The sequence below is a fragment of the Tachysurus fulvidraco genome, chromosome 22, assembly GCF_022655615.1.
Source record: "Tachysurus fulvidraco isolate hzauxx_2018 chromosome 22, HZAU_PFXX_2.0, whole genome shotgun sequence".
NCBI classification, from domain to species: Eukaryota; Metazoa; Chordata; class Actinopteri; order Siluriformes; family Bagridae; genus Tachysurus; species Tachysurus fulvidraco.
This window is the reverse complement of record NC_062539.1, coordinates 14620848-14641971: the sequence shown is the minus strand read 5'-3', so window position 1 is coordinate 14641971 and position 21124 is coordinate 14620848. Positions and strand designations below refer to the sequence as shown.

General features: G+C 37.9%; 2 protein-coding genes across 3 annotated transcripts; one reads left to right on the top strand and one right to left on the bottom strand.

Moving 5' to 3' along the window:
* Positions 1-598: 598 nt before the first annotated feature.
* Positions 599-9782, bottom strand: bmi1b (bmi1 polycomb ring finger oncogene 1b). Of its 2 annotated transcripts, XM_047806645.1 has the most exons (10): positions 9245-9782; positions 4665-4795; positions 4169-4265; positions 3692-3747; positions 3248-3298; positions 3054-3162; positions 2845-2887; positions 2549-2647; positions 2288-2386; positions 599-1990 (listed from the first exon to the last, which is right to left on the bottom strand). In XM_047806645.1, the coding sequence occupies exons 2-10, from the start codon at positions 4780-4782 to the stop codon at positions 1655-1657; spliced, it is 1008 nt and encodes a 335-aa protein (XP_047662601.1). In that variant the 5' UTR covers positions 4783-4795; positions 9245-9782; the 3' UTR covers positions 599-1654. The 2 variants fall into 2 exon arrangements, with proteins under 2 accessions (XP_047662601.1, XP_026998707.1); XM_027142906.2 differs by lacking the exon at positions 9245-9782 and having other exon boundaries at positions 2288-2368.
* A 5671-nt stretch (positions 9783-15453) lies between these two features.
* Positions 15454-20379, top strand: dnajc1 (DnaJ (Hsp40) homolog, subfamily C, member 1). The gene is made up of 12 exons (XM_027142859.2): positions 15454-15892; positions 16727-16828; positions 16913-16959; positions 17236-17401; positions 17524-17621; positions 17854-17944; positions 18046-18136; positions 18347-18507; positions 18602-18721; positions 18808-18856; positions 18968-19389; positions 19589-20379. The coding sequence occupies exons 1-12, from the start codon at positions 15737-15739 to the stop codon at positions 19655-19657; spliced, it is 1572 nt and encodes a 523-aa protein (XP_026998660.2). The 5' UTR covers positions 15454-15736; the 3' UTR covers positions 19658-20379.
* Positions 20380-21124: the final 745 nt, after the last annotated feature.

The following is a 21124-nucleotide window of genomic DNA, read 5'->3' as shown; positions in this document are numbered from 1 at the left end:
TGTCTGCTCGTCTTTATAAAGAGACGATAATCCGAAATAAGGAAATTATTATAGGAGTTTAAATAAATGTCGTGGCTTTCAAACTTTTGTGATTTTTTTTTTTCTGCAGAAATGAGACGCTGGTTGTTTATTAAAATGTCGCCTACGGATTTTTATTTGTTTGTTTATTTATTTATTTTATTTTATTTTTTACGGGTCGCTGCGGACGCAACCAAATTAATAAACAGGGGATGAAGTGGAAACTTCCAAAAAGTCTAAAAAGAGGGGGGGGCGTGTTTTGTTTGTTTTCTACGGAAGCCTCGCTGCTACTTAAATGACGGAAAGCACCGGCTGGACTGTTAATACACCACACTGCTCAGATAATAATGTAGAACAAAGGGGGAAGTACGTGTTTGTTCACGCTATAAAACTTCCGACAATATTTCCCCGAAAATCTTCTCGAATGTAATGTCGTTTTTCTTCCCCCTTCAATAACAAGCTGTACACATGACTCAGTCCCTCAGTGACAATAGCTTGGTAGTCTTAGGAAACCTGACAAACTAAACATTGTTGTGTTTCTCTACACTGATGAGGCTCAGAACAAAACCTGACATCTGTGTAATATAAACGTAAAATGTTTATTCAGATACAGGTTTATATTGTACAGCAGAAAAAAAAGATACACAGGACTGAAAATGTCAGAAAAAAAAATAACTAAGGAAATTTAGACAGTCGTGGAGCACAAAAGACATCGACTGATATGTCCCGTTAGGCCAAGAAATAAAGGTAATATAAATGCACGGACGTACGAAATAAGTCATGAGAAATCAATCGAATCTGGTCGTTTCTAACGTCTGTTGATGTGAGAGGACAGAAAGGGACAGTTCAAAGGTCACACTTCAATGTTACTGAATGTTTTCTAGTAGGTTTTCTTTCAATTGTCTCACCAGCAGAACCATTTGAGCTTTCGGAAGCATGAACGGTCCCAAATGAACTGGGATTTTTTTAGAATTTCACCAAGAACATCTAAAAGTTTCTTATTGTTCCTTCCCCGATCACATATAAGCATATACGTATACATTATACGTATGTGTATACACGTTATGTACATACATATACATAACCTAGAGCTTAACGTTTAAGTAAAATATGAGGAGCTTCGAATAATCGTTAAAGAGATTTCTATTAATCGATTCGGTGCATGACTCATTTTTAATCATCGTTTAACACTGCTTCCTGTTTAAAGAAAAGAATCTCATTTTCTACACATCGAGGCCCTAACCTACGTGAATGATTTGGAGTTTATACAATAGTAGATTCCTGGCGTTCATCCTGGGCTCTTCATGCACAAAATATACTTCATGATCGTTATTCAAACAATGAAAGTTTAGTACTTAACAAAAACATAAGAAGTCATACTCAACATACGTACTTAAACATACATAATACAAAAGGAAAACGTGGTTCGGTAATGAAACTGCCTTCTGAAAACAGCTCCCGATTGCAAAAAGTCGTAAAAAGTTGCATGTGCTAACTCATAAGGGATTGAGTTAGCAGTCGTAGCTTTTCTTACGAAATCCAACGTAATCGCTGTCGCTCACTAAAGTTCCTACAAACTTCGCGTCCAAGTTTGCAGATCTCCGTTGACGAATTTTCGTGTCCATTAGTCCTTTTGTCACCCCAGAGAGTTGGAGCCATTGACTGAACCCTTGTTGGCTTTGTTGCTGAATGAGACTTGCCCATTGGGGCCAGATTTATTGGACATTCCGTTAACAGGCGAGAGGTGAGAGAAGCTTGAGTGTGAAGATTTGACTGGAACACTTTGACTCTGATTGAGAGAGGAGGATGTGGATGGTGTAGGAGCGTTAAGGACTGGGCTACTGAGCTTTTCACTTCCTGAGTCGCTCTCAGTTTCAGGTTTTCGACTTGCAGTCTCACAGATCGGACCGCTGCTCAGCTTCAGCTTCTTACAGCCGGGACGAACCCTGTACTTCAGAGGCAGCGGACCGTTCTGTAAAAAATGAAAAGCAGATTGGTCGGATTTTTAAAATCGTTTTTTAATAGCTTTTGCTCATTTGAAGCATCTGGGTGGTAAAATAATGGCCCAGATTTACTATACTAGCCTCAAATTTGAAGTGATTCATGACTAGTCTAATTCAAGCACAGATCTAGTCACTTGTTCAAAGAAGTAAATATTGAAACTTCCTTCCATAGTCTCAAACTGTTCTCATTTTGTGTTTAGGATTTTTTTTTTCTAAAAGCGAGTATGAGCATAAGGCACAGAAAGAGAGTAAAGATTTTCTCTTACCCGCCTCCAGGTGTAGATATAGGCAATGTCCATTAATGTGTAATAATCCTTCAGAGGCTCGTCTTCGTACATGACCACGATCTCAAAGAGCAAAAAAGTCTGTCATGTTTAAATTGACTTTTATTTTGTTCGAAGGCATCATATGTCATGTTAAGTAATTGGTACAGTATCGTTAGCATTGCGTTAAAGTGAGGACTCGGGAAATCATTACAATAGCAAGAAGGAATAAAGTATATAAATAACAGTTTGCAAAGTACTTACCTGGAAATTACACGGAATATCCATTTTACTTCTGAGAAATTTTCTGAGATGCATCACCGTCATAGCAGCCGGACATTGTAAATATCGCTTTACATTCATCTGAGGAAATGAGATCATTTTGAATGGAATAACTCACATGAGTGTGTAAACTTTTTTCAGTTGAATGTTCACATTGTTCCCTTATGTCATTTATAAAAGACTGAATAGAATTCATAAAAAATAGTAAATTAGAAAAGAGTATCATAAACCCATCAGTTATTTTTGTATGATGGAAAGCAAATTTAAGAACTTGTTACCTCTTTTATGGGCTCTTTATGTTCCCCATCTCCACTTTCAAATCTGATAACAGTTAAGGAAATGAGACATTATATGTTAAGTTAGTGAATTGAAATCATTTTTTGCATGTTTAATCTAAAGCCTCACAGAAATGCTCTAAACATGTTACTGGCAGATCTGACACTGCCAAAGATAATAAGAAGCCACACTGATGTTGATCTGTAGTTACCTGCTCTGATCAAAGAACTCGATTGACAGACTAATGAGCTCATCGTCAGCAATGATTCTCTTGTCCTCATCAGATACTTCTCCCCGATCCTCATTCGATCCTTTTGTGGCTATGAAAAAAACAATACATCTGTCACACTTTCCACTGACTCAAAAGGGAATTTTATAGGATTTCTTTTTAAACTTTTTTTTTACCGTCAACAGATGGATGTGCTGCATAAAAATCTCTTCTTCGTTTCATTTCATCTGAGGGACAAACATTAGAGGAGTACATCCGAATAAGAACACAGAAAAAATATACAAACTCGGTGGTGGAACATATTAATAATAAATAATTATATGAAGTAATTCTTTAAATTGGTGACATTTTGTACTGCACAGGTTCATAAACCTGATCCTGTTTCACACACCCATTTTACCTCAGGAAGGAAGGGCTGATTAGTTGGATCATGTGTTTGAAAGCATTTAAAGCACTAAAGTGTACTAGACAGCGGAGCCTCCAGGGACAGGGTTAGGAACCTGTGGCTTCATGCATATAATAATACACACTGCTGAGAAAACATACACTAACTATAATGTATGTGCTAGGCTATTACTCTTTAGCTTTAGCTTTTTTTTTAATTAACATTAAACACTTACTTTTAAACAGACCAGGCACCAGCTTGTAAACAATGTCCTGAAGGGTCTTATCCGACCTGGAATTCACAGGCAAGGTAAATTACATGTAAATGTGTATTTAATATCCTTGTTGTAACATTAATAGTATGTAACTTATATATTTTTAAAGACACATAATTTAACATTATTATACTAGGATATAACAGGGTTTTAGACTCTGGCTGAAGTTACTACAAGTCAATGACATAGTGAATTAGCATAAGGAGAAGTTTTTGATTGCAACACACTTCTGCAAAGTTAATTCATTTTTTCATGAAATTGGATGGATGAAATAATGTTTCTAAACTATGACAACTATTTTGTCTCATATACTGTGTGTAGGCCAAGAGTGCAGCCTCTGAGCATGCATAAAACACTCAGTATAAAGTCAGTAATATACTGTAACATATAAAAATTACATATAAAGTGGTCAATGATCAAATAAATAAAAAGTGGTACCTGATATTGAGCAGTGGTTTGGTTTTGTGGACTTGTACGTCACATATGGGACAGTATTTACTGGTCTCTAAATACCGCACAATGCACATTTTACAGACTGTGAAGAAAAAGGAAGAAAAAGCGATAAGTGTACGTGTGTGTGTGTGTGTGTGTGTGTGTGTGTGTGTGTGTGTGTGTGTGTGTGTGTGTGTGTGTGTGTGTGTGTGTGTGTGTGCGCGCGCGTGTGTGAACTGTGAAGAAAACTAAGAAAAAGCGATCAGTGTACACGTGTGTGTGCGTGCGTGCGTGCGTGTGTGTGCGTGTGTGTGTGTGTGTGCGCGTGTGTGCGCGTGTGTGAACTGTGAAGAAAACTAAGAAAAAGCGATCAGTATACACGTGTGTGTGTGTGTGTGTGTGTGTGTGTGTGTGTGTGTGTGTGTGTGTGTGTGTGTGTGTGTGTGTGTGTGTGTGTGTGTGTGCGCGTGTGTGTGTTTGGCACTGTAGTAAATGTACATACACGAATGAAGACATTCAACGATGGTGGTCGCGTCGATAAAGTAGCCGCCGCATAACACGCACATCAGATGCGGGTTCAGCTCCGTGATCTTTATCCGCGTGGTTCGGTGCATCGTCATGAGGCTCGCGCACCTGTCCGACCAACACACGAGACACGTGAAATAAAGTGGCACGTTTAAATAAATAAATATGTATGGAACTTCGCAACTTCAACATTTATTTTTATTATTCTTTTGAGATTCTCGCAAGCTGTGGTTTCATATTAACCCACGCCAAAATAACAGAACTTAACACAACTAACAAACATCCTAAAAAGTTTATTAGTTTTATTCCCAAACCTATTCCTTAATCTGTATTTTTAAAATGAATAATCTACTCCAAAATTAGGCTTTACTTTAGAATCTCACTGTCATTGACCGTGACCCAAGATGGATGAGAGGCCTAGGAAGCTTAGCTAAGTCTATTTTTTCATATGCAGAAGATGTCAAACTATTAGCCAGGAAAAAGTGTGATGGTGCTCGGATGGTGCATTGGTTCAAGAGCAAATCAAAAAGAAAAAGAGTAAAGATAAAGTGAAAGTGAAAGGCTACTGAGCAGTACGTATATACACACCACGTATGGCGACACTATTACGGTTTTATTCCTGAACCAAATATATATTTTTTATAATATATCTTCCTTCATAAATGCATGATTTCGTCTAAAAGCTGTATAGTTGAAACTGAAATAATCATTCATCAGTTACCTATTACAGATATATAGTTTAATTGTCATTTTATTTCTGCCCAAGTACCTAATCTCTGCGCTGGAAATAAATAAAAAGCGCACTAACTTTCGCGCGTATTTTTAGGGCATTAAAAATAAACTTCGCTTGGAGACGTATTGCTAATTAAGATGCAGTAGAAGTAGTTTTATACAGCATGTAGTGGAGGTTCTTTTTGTTTTCTGGCACTAATATCCTATTCGTTTGGAAGAATTATGTATATATAAGGCGTTTTGTGGTTGAACCGGTTGGAGCAGGCCATGTGGCCAAACGATGAGAGATAAATATATTTGATCCTGGAGGTTTTTAGGGTGTCTAAGTGTGAATTTATTGTCTAATGTTAATATAAAAACATGTAAATGTGTTTTATCAAATAAATAAATAGATAGATAGATAGATAGATAGATAGATAGATAGATAGATAGATAGATAGATAGATAGATAGATAGATAGATAGATAGACTATTTGGCCAGTGTGTGAATATGGGATCTTATATAATTAAATAAATAAATCAAAGCTTTACATTACTAGGAAGTACAGTGAGTACAGGATGAACACGTTTCTGCAAAACAATGTAGGTCAAGAATGAACTTGAGATGCTGAAAAAAAAAGACAGCTTGCGAATATCCTGTACCAAATTCTGCATTTCTTTCTAAAGGGGATAAAAACCAGAATCATACCTTTTTGCTGCGACCTGTATTCTGTCTCTTTAGGACTGCACTTTACTTATATATTAGATTTTTTTTTTTTTTGCAGTCCCTGGATACAAGTTTCATATACATACTGATTGCTTATATTTGCCATTTTACCATAATTACATAAATGTATGGTCAGAAAAAGTGTGATTTTTTTTAAAAAAAAAAAAAAAGCTCTATACAGTTAGTGTTATATAATTCGATTCTGATTATTCAGAGGGAGTAAAAGTTCTGGCTTCATATCATAGCCTTCAACAGAGTATTAAATTGTAATCCGCGTTTGGACCTAATAATAAATAATAATAAAAAAACACCCTGTGCTGTTACTTAAGCGTGAAAAAGATGAAGTTGTTTATACAGTGAATCTTGTGTTGTGAGATGTTGATTAACGTTATTTACAAGTGAAATAACTAGGGATTTTAATAAATAAGGAGTTTACGCTTTAGACAAACTAAGTTTTGTGTCATAAACTTCACGTGCAACAAAAAGAAAGGGTAGTAAAGAAACGACCTTTTATAACTAAAAGAAATAAGTGTAATCGTTGGTAAATGACTGTGTATGGTCTAGAGGAATAAAAGACTTCGCGTCTCAGGGTACCACACTACACCACACCACACCACCCTATTGTTGATTGTTTTCCCATAACAGCATGACCCTGCATGTTTTGTTTATTGTGTATATATCTTCCAGACAGCCTGAAGATAAGCGGTCTGTTTGCTTGTTAGCATGGAGAACACCCTAATGGACAGCTCGAACTGTACTGTGGTGAAAAGTCGGTATCAGGGATCAGGCATGTGTGTCACTATGTCGACTCACCGCGAAAATCATTTGTTGAAATTAAATTTGGATGGTTTGGATGTGACACCGGCTTGGGGGCCGCGTCATTAACCACAAATCCGACATAGCTATAATATGGTCCGACATTAAGACCAGCTAAAGGCTGTAGGTCAGGAGAGAAACGGAGCTTCGTGATTTCTCCATGGATGAGGAAGACTACGTGGTTACCGAGACTCGCTGTTGCTATGACAACCGCATAGCCTATAGTTGAGTTGGCACCTTGCCAGTGGGTAGAAAGAAGCGCGGACTCCTCGGTCCATCAGCTTATGGTGCATGACCATTAATAAGGCGCGGTGAACTACACCATGCTTCACTGCTCCCCTCTGATGCAGCATATGTTTCAGACTGGATGGCGCTTCCTCGGCTGCCATTTTGCCACACGGTCTCGGCACGAGCGCCATTGTTTAGCTTCTATATTCCGATATAAACGCGTGTCGGTCTTTTTCCGCCCTCGATCCGTGTCTCTCCAGACATCCGAGATACACTCGAACAGTTGTAGCAAGGGTTTAAAAAGGCAGCGCGCGTAAATAAGCACCCCGCCTTCCTTATCGTTTCCTAGTCGAAAGGGGGAAGCCCGAGAGCTTGCACCGCGATCATGCCGTCTTACACACACACACACACACACACACACACACACACACACACACACACACACACACACACACACACACACACACAAATATACATATACACACACATACACACCAGGGTCTGCACGCGCCAGAAATAATACCACAACCCGGATCTGTACATCCTATTCATTATGTCTTTAAAAAAAAAAATCATGTGCCGTTAATTTAACCTGAACCCTGAACCTCGAGTCCCGTTAGATTCTTCATCAGGAAAGACAAAGCCGATAATGGAAATATATAAACAAGCACAATTCAATGCTGAATATTCATTACAAATAATAATGAGATCTTGTCAGGACTATAAGCTTTAAAAAGTCATTTTGTCACCACTGTCTTTTATTGTCTTATATATTAAAAAATAAAAAATAAAAAAATAAAAAATGATCCAAGTCCTAACATCAGAATGTCTTGTACTTTTTACCCACTTTACAGTCTCAAAACTGAAATCACAGACTAATCCCCATCTAACCCAATGACTTTCTCTGACCTCATGGCCTTATTATGCTCATCTTCACATCTGATGCTAATTGCTTGTCATTCATTCTGTCAGCTGGTACTATGAATTTATAACCAAACCCAAAGTGAAAAACCTTTTGCAAGCAAGAAGACAGAGATGAGGATTGTGACAGATTCCATATTACATCCACCATATTAAAGGTTACAGATCCATGATTATCATTGTACTTATCGTGTTTTTAAGGGAAGTGAAGGATAATAAAGGGTAGCAACACCTGAGATTTGATACTGTGGCATTGAGATGTCAGTTATGTACTAAGTAGATCTAATAATTAATCAACTGATTAGATGACTTCACTTTCACCTGGGACAAGGTCCCAAATTATGGACAGCTCTCAGACAGAGGAGTTATTTCTAGACTAATTCTACTTGATTAGAATTAATTTTTTTATTTTTTGTTTGTTTGTTTTTGTATCCCTTGTGTGTTGAATAACTTGTTTACAATCAAGTTTGCCTTTGTTCCATTTTGTTGATATCTCTAAATGAACTTGTGAGAATCTGAACAATGCTTTTCTCAGGTTGTTGTTCCAAGCAGATCTAAAACATTTAGGAACTAAACCAAATACAATAATTTTGTATTATACCTATAATAAGTCGCAGGCCGCATCTTCAGTTCATCCTAAGGAGAAAACCAGTGAGAAGAAGAAGAAGAAGAAGAAGAAGAAGAAGAAGAAGAAGAAGAAGAAGAAGTGTAGAATAGAAGGACCACCTCGTGCGTTTAAGTTGATAACATGGGATTGTTATAGCAGAACGTGGTGATGTCGATTTGTTGAAAATCTACACAGTCTAAACCACACGGATGTATAATAAGCCGAAACAAGAGTTGTTTCATATTTTTGCCAGAACAAATGATAGAAATGATAGTTGCGGGTGCGTGACTCATGGCTCTTGTGTCTTGTTTTTAACTTACAAAGTCGATGCAAGACGCACAAAGCGCGTGAACAGCAACAAATATTATAGGAACACTCACTTCAGTTTTAAGCAACAATCACCTACGACTGTTTTTTTGTGCACGCAGGCTTTGAGAGATCTAAGGACAGGACGCAACATTGTGACGGTGTGCAACAGAAAGCATACACAGCTTTAGAACGCGGTATAAAGTCCGTATTCACGCGCGATCACCCGCACAACACGTACCTTATGTGCTTGGCGAGAGTCGCTCGCTCACCAGGTTTTTTTCTTAAATCAAACGACGAAACTTGAGAGCGGATCAGCAAAAAAGCAGCGTTAAGCACCAAGCGGCCATCTTGGAGTGAAGTGCACACACACTGGCTGTCAGTTGCAGCGGTTCTAACGTAGCAGAGCCGCCGCGCTCATCGCAGCCTGGGCGAGAGAACGCCTTTTCACACGCAGACAAAAAAAAAAATGACACCGCAAACCGACGCGCAAAGAAACGATCCGATCGACGAGCCGTGAAAAATCCAGAGATCTGAGAAGAATAAGAATAACAAAAAAAGGTTGATGGTAAAATCCCGGTAAAGATCGCTATTCTGTTCCCGTTCCGCGCTGGTTAAGGAAGGTGCTGCTTCGGAAACTGACACCACCGTCCCCAAAATGGCTTTAGTTCGACCGCCCCGCACGCCGTCACGTGGTCTCATTCCTTACGGGCGGTCTGGGAATTAGAAAGGGGTGGGGGGTATTATCAATAGACCCCCATTTATCCACCCAGCGGTATACACTCTTTGTGTCAGACTGCCGACAATATACTGTAATATAAATACACACACACACACACACACACACACACACACACACACACACACACACACACACACACACACACACACACACAAATATACATGGATCAAAAACAACAGCTTTATAATTTTACAAAAACAAACAAATAAAAAAAAAAAACACACCATTTCCAATAAGGATACTGAAGCCACATGGTGTACAAAAAAAGGTTATTAATTTGTAGCTCTCCTTGTTACTCGTGTAGTACCATGCATCAAGGATATGCAAATATATTTTATTTTCTATCTTTATTACCTTTACTGTGTCTCTTTAACATTGTAATATAAATGCAATCTTAATCTAAGATGATTTTTTTAAAAGAAAAAAAACATTGAATCATTTTTGTACCCTAAGTAGCCTTTAGATTAGACAAATGTATTTTTAAAAAAATACGACAGCTGTATATAAGATAAACACCTAAAAATGGTCAAGGGGACAAGTACAGTTACCCCACTTTTAGGAACTCGGGATCTCAATGCTATAGTGTGGTATATAATAGCCACAAGTGCATATCTTTGGTATGTGCAATGCGTTATTGTAAAACTATATGTATCCTGCTTTTATTTATTTATTTATTTTTAATTTAATTGCACTATGTCCAAGTTTTGAGATTAAAGGAGCAGTTTAGGGGGGGGGGGGCAAGAAACCTGACAAGTCACAATCTACAATCTAGGGATCTGGTTGAAAGAAGGTTTGCAGTGAAGGTTTAAAGTTCTCAAATAGGCTACATACCTATACTATACAAGACTATAAGACTATACATAAAAAGTGGGGGGGGGGGCTGCTGGGAGGTTTTTGCAGAACTCTAAAAACTCTGGTGCCCACTGATTTTTTTTAGTGAGATCTAAAAGGTTTTAAAGGATCCATTAGATTTGAGTGTTGAAGTCGCATCCGATGGACTTGAAATAAATAAGCACCAAACTAATCATAATAAAAATGACTAAAATCAAACAACTTTTAATGAACTGTGTAAATATGTTTTGTTCTGAATATTTTATTTATTTATTTATCTATTTATTTGTTTGTTTGTTTATTCATTCATTCATTCATTCAGTCAGTCAGTCATTATTTTCGCCTCAAATGTTCTCCAGAACCTCCAGAAACTTGCTTTGCCGTTTTTACGCATTAAGTTTCAGGAACACAACAGAAGTCTCTGGGTATCTTTTCTGAAAAGTGCACATACTAAAACAAGAACATATCAACATCTTGACTAATTGAAGTCTCTTTTTTTTGACACCGCAAATATTATGTACAATATTTAACTATTATCTCGGTAACTATCCCCGATATGACGGATCGCTTTCAGAACGCATAACCTTGTGTGTAGGGATAATTGTCTTCTTTTATACTTAGAGGAGAAATGGACCGACGTGCCCTTCACTATAGTATGTGTCACTCGGCTTCGTCCTCAATCACAGACAAAGTGTGTGGGAATAGTACACTGGAATAATATGTCACCATGACCGCGCAAATGGAAGTACAATTTGGAAGAGGCGTAGTTTAGGAGACTCGGGCTTTTTTATGCGTTTTTGGATAAAGCTGTCAGACACAGAAAATAATAAGTACATTAGTGGGATTGTTAGTAATAATTCATTGAAATGAAATACTTAAATACACCATATGTAGCATGCACAAGGAAACTGAAGGGACAGAGTTCAAGTGAAAGATGTTAAATTGCACAGAATAAAGCTACAAGTTTACTGCGTCTTTAATCCCAGCATCACAGTATTACAGTATTACGTCGTTTGTATCCACTAAACCAAAAAAACCTTGCAGAATAATGTCCATGCTTATAGCATGATGCCTTAAAAAATTAAAATAAAATACTACATGTTAATAATATATTCGCTTTGGATACCATTTAATTAGACTTTAATTCACTTTTGGGAAAATTCAGGATCTCTCTTTCATACAAAGTATAAACAGAAGATACATTTATAAGGATAGATAGTTAGATAGTAGATAGATAGATAGATAGATAGATAGATAGATAGATAGATAGATAGATAGATAGATAGATAGATAGATAGATAGAATGTTGTCGAGAGAGAGAGAGAGAGAGAGAGAGAGAGAGAGAGAGAGAGAGAGAGAGAGAGAGAGAGAGATTTTCAGCGCCACTTATAATTCGAACTGAAGTTTTATCTGTCAATTTAGAATAATAATTAAAATTCAGTAGGAATAAGGAACATTTAGGAAATTAGTTTGGTACTAAATCAAAGTCTACAGAAATGAATTAAGAAGAAACTGATTCTTCATGGAAAACCTGTGAGCTGCAGAATTTATTGTGCATTAAAGATAAAACTGCACAGATATACGAGGTTTTTGTCTCTCTGAAGTGCAGATCAGACCTGATCAGACTTATTTCCTAACATAAAAGGAAGGAAGAGTCTCGGATCATTCTGCTTCAGTGCAATATGGAGGTTTTCAACTGAAAGTACAATCGGATTCGGGTCCCTGCGACAGGGCAGAGACTGCAGTGTGGACGCCAGAGAACACGGCAGCAACTCATGAACCACTCTGACGTCGCACGTGTTGCCAGATATCTCGTGTTTCCATTCCGACTGCTTTTCATTGCCTCGTGATTAATATATAAATAAATAAGTGCCTAATAAAAAAAAAAATACAGCGATCCAAAATAACATTGCATAAACATTATTGTCTATTTTCCTGATTGCATTAAGCATGTCATATTCATTTCAAATTATAGGCTAATGTATATAATTTATTATGTTTGTTTTTTTTTCATTTTGTTTTTTCCTCTCTTGGTCAGTGTGCAGATAAATTAAATAAACTTTTCTAAGGGTTTTAAGCGTTTGGGGGGAAATGCTTAAGATATTAAATGTAAGGTATTTAATCAATCTGGCAACATCGAACATTGAGACGCTAGAGGTGCGAACAAAGAAAGAAGGCGCACTAAAGGAAAGTGCGTACTTGTGTCGCCGTTGTTGATTTTTCCGTGTTTACTTAATCATGAGCTGTCGTGATGATGTGAATAATCTAACCAGTGTGGAAATTTCCACACTTCTCAGTTATGATGATCACATCACCCAAAGACAGAAACCAAAAGACTTTCCCTACATTCACACTCACGGATGCAACACAACGATTCCACCAAAAACTAAGATTATATCATAATACCGTGAATATTATTATAACCAATCTGGACAAACTCTCCGCATTTGTGCCTACATTCTGTTCTATAAGCTACTGAATTAAATATACAGCCTAAAAATTCAGGAGACGCAAAAAAACAAAACAAAACTTTTATTGGCGTTTCGATAAGGTCTTAATTGAAGTGAGAAATAATTCGTCTTAATTTGAGTGTCTAAATTGCAAATAAATTCACAACAGTGTGAAAACAGAGCTTTTAAGATAGAAATGATACCAGATATAAAAAAAATCAATTAAAAATCAATTTAAAAGCGTATTTTCTATATTTCATGTCATTTTCCCCCCAATAATAAACATCGCGGTATTCTGCAGCGATACCATCTAGAAATATTGTAGAAATAACACGCGTGAGAAATTATTGAAATAAAATCACAACCATTCTAATCAAGTCTAATGCAAGTACATGCACATTTTAATCCGTTAGTTTGGTGTCTTTTAGGCTCTGTGTTTATCTCTTTTTTGCTATTGATTGATTGGTTAATCTATTGATCAATTGATTTGTGCCTGAAGTGATAGATGGAGGTCACGAGTTGTGCAGCTGATTTTGTAGGGCTCATGACCATCACTCACATGAGACAATATAATGTAGTATATAGAAACAGATTTATGCTCCTTATCGGTAACCAAATATGATTTTTTCACCAGCGGCTGTAAATTCTAGTGTTGTCCTTGTTGTTACTGAGTGCCAGGACTTCCCTTAGACAGTGGCATTTAATAAGATATCTGGTCTTCTCTCTAATAAAACAAAGAAGAAATCATAGACATAAATATTTTAACCTTTTCTAACAAGTCTGTAACTTATTTTCTTTCTTGCAACAGCAACAACAACAACAACAACAACAACAACAACAATAATGATAATAATAATATTCATCATCATAATAATAACAACAATAACAATAATAATAATAATAACAACAATGACAACAACAACAACGACAACAACAACATTATTATTATTATTATTATTATTATTATTATTATTATTATTATTATTAGTAGTAGTAGTAGTAGTAGTAGTAGTAGTAGTAGTAGTATTAATGGTGGTGGTTGTGATGTTCTTCCTTTACAGTATATTTTGCCCTTGTATTCTCAATATTATTAATTCATTTAAAATGCACAAACTTGCTTTCTCTAAGAGTTTAATAATAAAGTGATAACTATTATTATTATTATAACTATTACTTTCATGATGTATTTGCATGTCATTTTATCTCAAAATCTAACATTTCTTTTACGAATTTATTTCAAACTGGCGATTTATTTTAAGTCTTATATTCTAACAGGAGTTTAGTAAAATAAGCAAAGAAAGAAAGAAAGAAAGAAAGAAAGAAAGAAAGAAAGAAAGAAAGTCGGTGTTCTAAACTTTTTCTAAACTTGTGAAAGTAGTGGAGCACAAAAGTTTCCTAAAGGTAATATTTGATATTCATTAGAATTAATATCGATCTGTAAAATACATTTAGGTTTATGAAAAGGGAATGACGGCACATTGGAAAAGCAAGGTGTTAAAATAAAGCTTAGAAAGATAAGCACAATGTGGTTTAGGATACTGATGAACTCATCTGGTGTAATGCCATGTGTTCATGATTAACGTATGAACACATGGGAAAACTGATTGGTTTAAGTTTCCATGACAACTGTGTCCTTTTAAAGACCTGTTTTTTTCCACAAGATCTAATACCTATTTTGCAAATACATATTTTTCCCTAATTCCCATGAGTAAAAACAGAGAGATCCCCATGTTCAAATGTATTCTCTAGCAAGCCGACATAATCAATTAAAGATCCGACTTAATGATATTTGCTTTCTGCGTTCAGTATAATGAAAGAATCAGTTCTTTTTTCACACACAAACAAACGCGAATGAATGAATGAATAACTGAAAGAACGAATGCATGAATGAATGAATGGATGGATGGATGGATGGATGGATGGATAGATGGATAGATGAATGCACAAACGAATGCATGAATGAATACATGCACGAATAAAGGAATTAATGAATAACTGAATGAATACATGAATGAATGGATGGATGGATAGATAGATGAATAAATGAATGCACAAACGAATGCATGAATGAATACATGCACGAATAAAGGAATTAATGGATAACTGAATAAATACATGAATGAATGAATGAATGAATGAATGAATGGATGGATGGATGGATGGATGAATAACTGAATGCACGAATGAAGGAATTAATGAATGCATGAATGAATGAATGAATGAATGAATGAATGAATGAATGAACTACCAGTGTGTTTTCTTTTTACTTTCTTAAAACAGAAGTCCTTCACGTCCCAAGGGATCCTTCTTGTGAGTGGCTAAGAGCTTTGGGATAAGATCCCTGGAATTCTTGGGCTTATCTCAAATCCCGTCGTAATGCATCAGCAGTCAAGTCAATTGTGTATATCGTTTCCCTTCAGATGTAGGACACGTATATAGGGGGGAAGACAGATATTTAGGATGCGGCCTTTTTTCCTCCCGAAAAAATTGAACGTTCTCTCATTCAGCGACGTGTCCGAGCAACTCAGCCCTGATTGGTCGCTCTTGTGGCGGCTGCGTGTGAAACTTACTGCCGAGGAGCTTTTCCACGTCGCCGAAGTGGCCACGTTTTATTCAGCTACAAGGGCAGCCATGCCAAGCTGTGAATAGATACCGACTGTCAGGAATGGATCACCGATATTAACGTTAACACGTTTTTAGAGCGTTCACAATGGCTTTCACGGACGTCCTGAGATATGTGTTGTTGACCACCGGCCTTTTATTCATACACACCGAGCCAAGTGCCGCCTGGGACGCGGATTTAGAGCTGTTCGACCTGGTAGAAGAAATCCCACAAACATTTTACGAGTTCTTGTCCGTGAACCAGGTAAAGCGCCTTTGTTACTTAGCTAAATAATCATCTTAGTGTTTAATTGTAACTTGTAACAGAAGCCTTTAGCACCCGGTTTGCTTCTGTTTTCAGTATTACTGTTTATTTCGCTTGTAAATCAAGACTCTGACATATAAAACAGGTCAACCTGGATTAACAAACACATTTACCTAAAATAAACATTCACATAGCCTTTACTTAGGTCTCGTGTTTGTTTGTTTTTTAGCTAAGATTGTTTAGTTCTTAAGAATAACGCATTAGCGGTGTGTAGCGGTACAGCGCATGTGTAGCGGCAGAAGTCTGAAGGAAACGCCGAGGCTTTAGGCCTAGCAGCGCAAACCAAAACAAATGTCTGATCTTTGATTTAATTTATTAATTTGCTTTTATTTTAACGCTTCCAGCGTCCAAATATCCACAGCATAGTACAATTTCGGCTGCATTAAATCTAACTTTGAATGTGTTTGGAAATGGGATGAGTCATGCAAACACAAAGCTAATCATCTCTTTATTTCAGTGAGACACTCATATTTATTTATGCTAAAGATGCTAATGTGCTAATTTTCCTAATGTAGTCATTTCAATAACATTATATTGTGTGTTAGAAATCTGAACATTTAAGTTAGTTGTATTATGTATATATATTCAGAATATTGTGACATTAAACAGGCCTCAATGAAATAAATAATGATCATGGGAATATCATGGTACTTCACTTGACTTAGTTTAAACAGAGTCAAGATACTAAGGAGTGTTGTTAGAAAAGTTACTGATATTATATGACTCCTGTCTGTGCAGTTGTTCTGTATTTAGTAAATCGATGTTCCTTTACAGGATGCGCCGTCGTCTGATATCAAAAAGGCATACAGGAGGCTTTCCCTCGTCCTTCATCCTGATAAAAACAAAGATGAGAACGCTGAAACCCAGTTCCGCCAGGTAAGACGAGCGCACAAAGAAATCCGTCTGTGAGTTCTCGGTTATGGTTTTGGCATCTGTTGGAGAATTTGTGTCTTCTTCCAGCTTGTGGCCATCTATGAAGTTCTTAAGGATGAGGAAAGGAGAAAAAGGTAGGAGGATATTCAATTATCATTATTTTTTTTATTGCTTCCTATTTTTCTACTCGTACATAAGATGCTTTCAGTGATGTTTGTGAAGAGCAGCGGTTACATGTCAGATTCTAATTCAATTAACGTGATTTTATGGCAAAACCCAACAGTTAATGTTAGGATATGAGCTGTGGTTTGCGGTCAGGGCTTTCTTTTATTTATTTAATATTTTTTATATACACATCTGTATGGTTAAACACTTCACAGTGAACGTTTCCATCATCATCTGTCACGCAGGTATGATGACATCCTGGTTAATGGGCTTCCTGACTGGAGACAGCCCGTGTTCTATTACCGCCGTGTCAGGAAGATGAGCAACGGAGAGCTGGGTTTCCTTCTCTTTCTCATCCTCACTGTGGGCCATTATGCAGTGATCTGGTCCATTTATTTGGAGAAGCAGTTGGTGAATATTGCATTATGTTAATAGGTGGCACTATTTTCAACTTTTGAGAAAAGTGTAGCGTCAGGAAGGCCGGACCGGTCACTGATAACACGTGACACGATACGTCTGTCTGTTTTACTCAGGACGATCTCCTTAGCAAGAAGAAAAGAGAGAAGAAGAAAAAGCAGAGCAGCAAGTTAGCTGAGGAGCCGAAGACCACAGGGCAAGAGAAAAATGAGAAGTGAGCTACTTTGGTGGATTGGTGCATCAAAGGAAATGTTCTCATACATCAGTAATTGTAATTTGAGAAGCCTAATTCTAGTACAGCCACCACGGCTGGTTTTTAAAAAGCGGTTCCTAATCCTGCTGACACTCCTCCTCTTCTTTTTCTAAATTGATCTTACATAATCCTTTAATTTGACTTGCTTTGAACACGTTCCAACATTTGTTCTTTAATTTTATTTCCTCGTTAGATCAGAAAAACCTCACTGGCATGATATTCTGCCGCTCAAGCTGAGCATCTGGCTTTACTACTCACTGAAGTCTCTTCCTCATGTCATACAGGTCGGTGCCTACCACAAGCATGGGTGCCATTACTTAATAAATTACTAATCGTGTACCACGGCCCATGTTTGACGATGTTGCACTGATCTTTCTGGTCTCAGGACGTGAAGCAGTACTACAAAGAGCACAAAGAAATGAAATTGAAAGAAAAAGAGCAAGCGGAGGCACAAGCTGAGCAAGAAATGCAGCAAAGTAAAACCATTACAGCACAATTGTGTAGATGTATTTCTGCTAATATTCTGATATGCATAAGCATAAAGAACAGGTGGTGAACTGCCTCGGCTCACACAGCGTGAACAAATGCTTACAATTTGGACACGTTTGGGTCATTTGTGCAGTGGAAATATAGCAGAAATTATTTTGTAGTGTATACAAAGTGTAATCACTTTTGTTGACCTGCAGGAGAGAAGCGGCCGAAGGTGAAGAAACCCAAAATGGAGTTTCCGGTTTATGAGCCCATTGAGACGGCGTACACGCCTGCATACGACCAGGGAGCCTCCATCGAGGACATTGAAGATCAAATGGACGACTGGCTGGAAGATCGAAAAACACAAAAAAAGAAAGTTAGTCTTTAACTTGTTAAATATTATTGGAACTCTAGATGGCTATTCTTGGCGGCACAAAAGTTTTTAAACCGAAGTCACACGATCATTTCAGAGTCCAGGGTGGGCAGACGAGGACCTCAGTCTGCTGACTCGCTGCATGGCGAAGTTTCCTGGAGGAACCCCGGGGCGGTGGGAGAAGATCGCTCATGAGCTGGGCAGATCGGTCACTGATGTGGGTGTCGGAGCAGTGCGTGACTTTATGCTGATGTACATTAATACGTTCTTGCACTTTATAAAAAATAGTTTATTTTGTTTTAGGTGACTACAAAAGTAAAACAAGTCAAAGACAGTGTCACCAACACATCCGGTCAGTATTCATTAAGTAATGTTTTGCTCTTAAAAACTAATACATAAAGGACCTCATAAAAATAGCTATTTGTTTGTTTGTTTATTTATTTATTTATTTCCCCCACCTCAGGTTTGGTGAAGCTCTCAGAGCTAAAATGTAGTGCCGTGGTAGGAAAAAGTGCAGTTCCAGATAGCCTCATGACCCAGCGAGATGAGATCAGGCTTCCCGAAGAGCCACCGGAGCCTGACGCACTGGAGGACACGGACAGCAAAACACTGAGGAGACGAGTCAAAAAATCCACAACAGGGACAGGTGATGCCGGGGAGGAAAAGGATAAAGCGAAAGGGCGCAGACAGAGGGACTTTGACCCGACGGCCATGGATGAGGACAGTGACGAGGAGAAAAAGCAGCCGAAAGAAAAGCTAAGCGCTGCTGATGAAGTCTGGACCCAAAGCCAGCAGAGACTGTTGGAACTGGCGCTGCAGCAATACCCACGGGGCACCGTAGAACGCTGGGATAGGATCGCCAAAGTGGTGCCTGGAAAAAGCAAGGTGAGCTGTTACACACGAATGCGTGTTCCAGTGTATTTGGTAGGAGATAATTATTAAAATTTTGTTCAAGATCTCTTCAGTTTCAGTGCCATGTTACGTGTGACTTAATTATTTAGTGGTCATTATTTTGCCATACCAACACTCCACAAACTGACTGTGTGTGAGAGACTATAATTGCGATCTCTGCGTTTGTCCACAGGAGGAGTGTATGAACCGGTACAAGCTGCTCGCTGAACTGGTGCAGAAAAGGAAACAGGCGAAAAGCTGACGAATCGATCCTCTTCTCTTCCGCCTGTTCCTACGTCTCGCTCCTCGTCACGTGCCTTAGATTTGCCAAAAAAAATCATGCTGTATATCAGCTGGGTCGCTTCTACAGCTGTGTGGTTGATGCTTCTGCACGAACCGACCGACTGACTCTTATGCAGTTCTTCAAAAGGACGAGCTTATTTACCGTTCACCGTTTTCGCTTTTTTGTGGAGAAAATCGCAAACGGTTCCCAACCTGAATCACTTATATACACAATTATGTGGAATTTATGTAGAAAGCAGTGATCCTCAGTGTTATCTCCTCATTTTCAACTTTGCTGCTGCTCCTCTTTCTCTCTCTCTCTCTCTCTCTTTTAAATAGTTTTTCCTTTTCTTTTTCTCTAAAGGACAGGTTCACGTCCACGTGCGAGCGTTTTACACGTGATCAAAAATCCACAAATGCAGAAGTATAAATCAATCCTCCAGTATTGGACAAACCCATGTTTGATCTGTATTATGTACAGCTACAAAACTGCATAAATCAGTTTTATTATTTATTAAATCTTTCTTTGCCGCCTCGGCCTTCGTTTCTTTGTAATTTAATACACGAGGAACAGAACTAAGCTTAGTTTCTTATGATGTTCGTTGACTTTCTGATCATTTCGCATCCAACTCAGATTTCAGGAGACGTGACACGGCTTTGTTTTTATCTGTTATAGAAACATAAATGATTTATGCTGGCTTATTGTGTCTCGGTGTACATTTACTAATAATGATACCTTAACAAAGGGGCCTGTTGAATAGGTTTAGTCGACACCATAAGAAAACAAAACCATACGAGTTTATTGGATAGATAGTAATTCTGGCTTTTTCTAGCTCTTAATGTTACCTGTTCACTAATGGTGTATACAGCAGCCCTTTAATATATTATATATTACACCTTTATTATACACCTGCTCATTTAGGGAGGATGTGGAAGCTTACCGTTTATGGTGCTGGGCCGCTGATCAGAAAATTGTGGGTTTGTATCCCAGGTCTACCAATCTGCCAACTGCTGGGCTCCTGAACAAGGCCCTTAACTCTCAACTGCTCAGTTGTACTGTATAACCAGTGTCTACCAAATGCTGCAAATATATTTCATGCAATTAGTAGTCAGTTAAGTGTCAGCAGTACTACTACAGGATAAATCATATAGATAGAGGTCAAGAGCCGTGGTTAATGTTTACATCAAACAAAATAGGGATCATTGTGATCACGGTGACACGGATGTTGGACCGGAAAAAGTCTGAGCCAGAAAAGACCCAGCTGTCAGACAGGAAGTCTACAGAAACCCAGTTAACCACATATTACACCTGTAGTGAGCAGAAAAGCATCTGCAAAAATGTAGTGATCTGCTGCTGTAGAACATCAGATTCCACTCTTTCAGCGAGGGAGCAGAATCTGAGGTTACACGAGTGACCGATTCACCCAAACAGGACAGTCTCAGATTT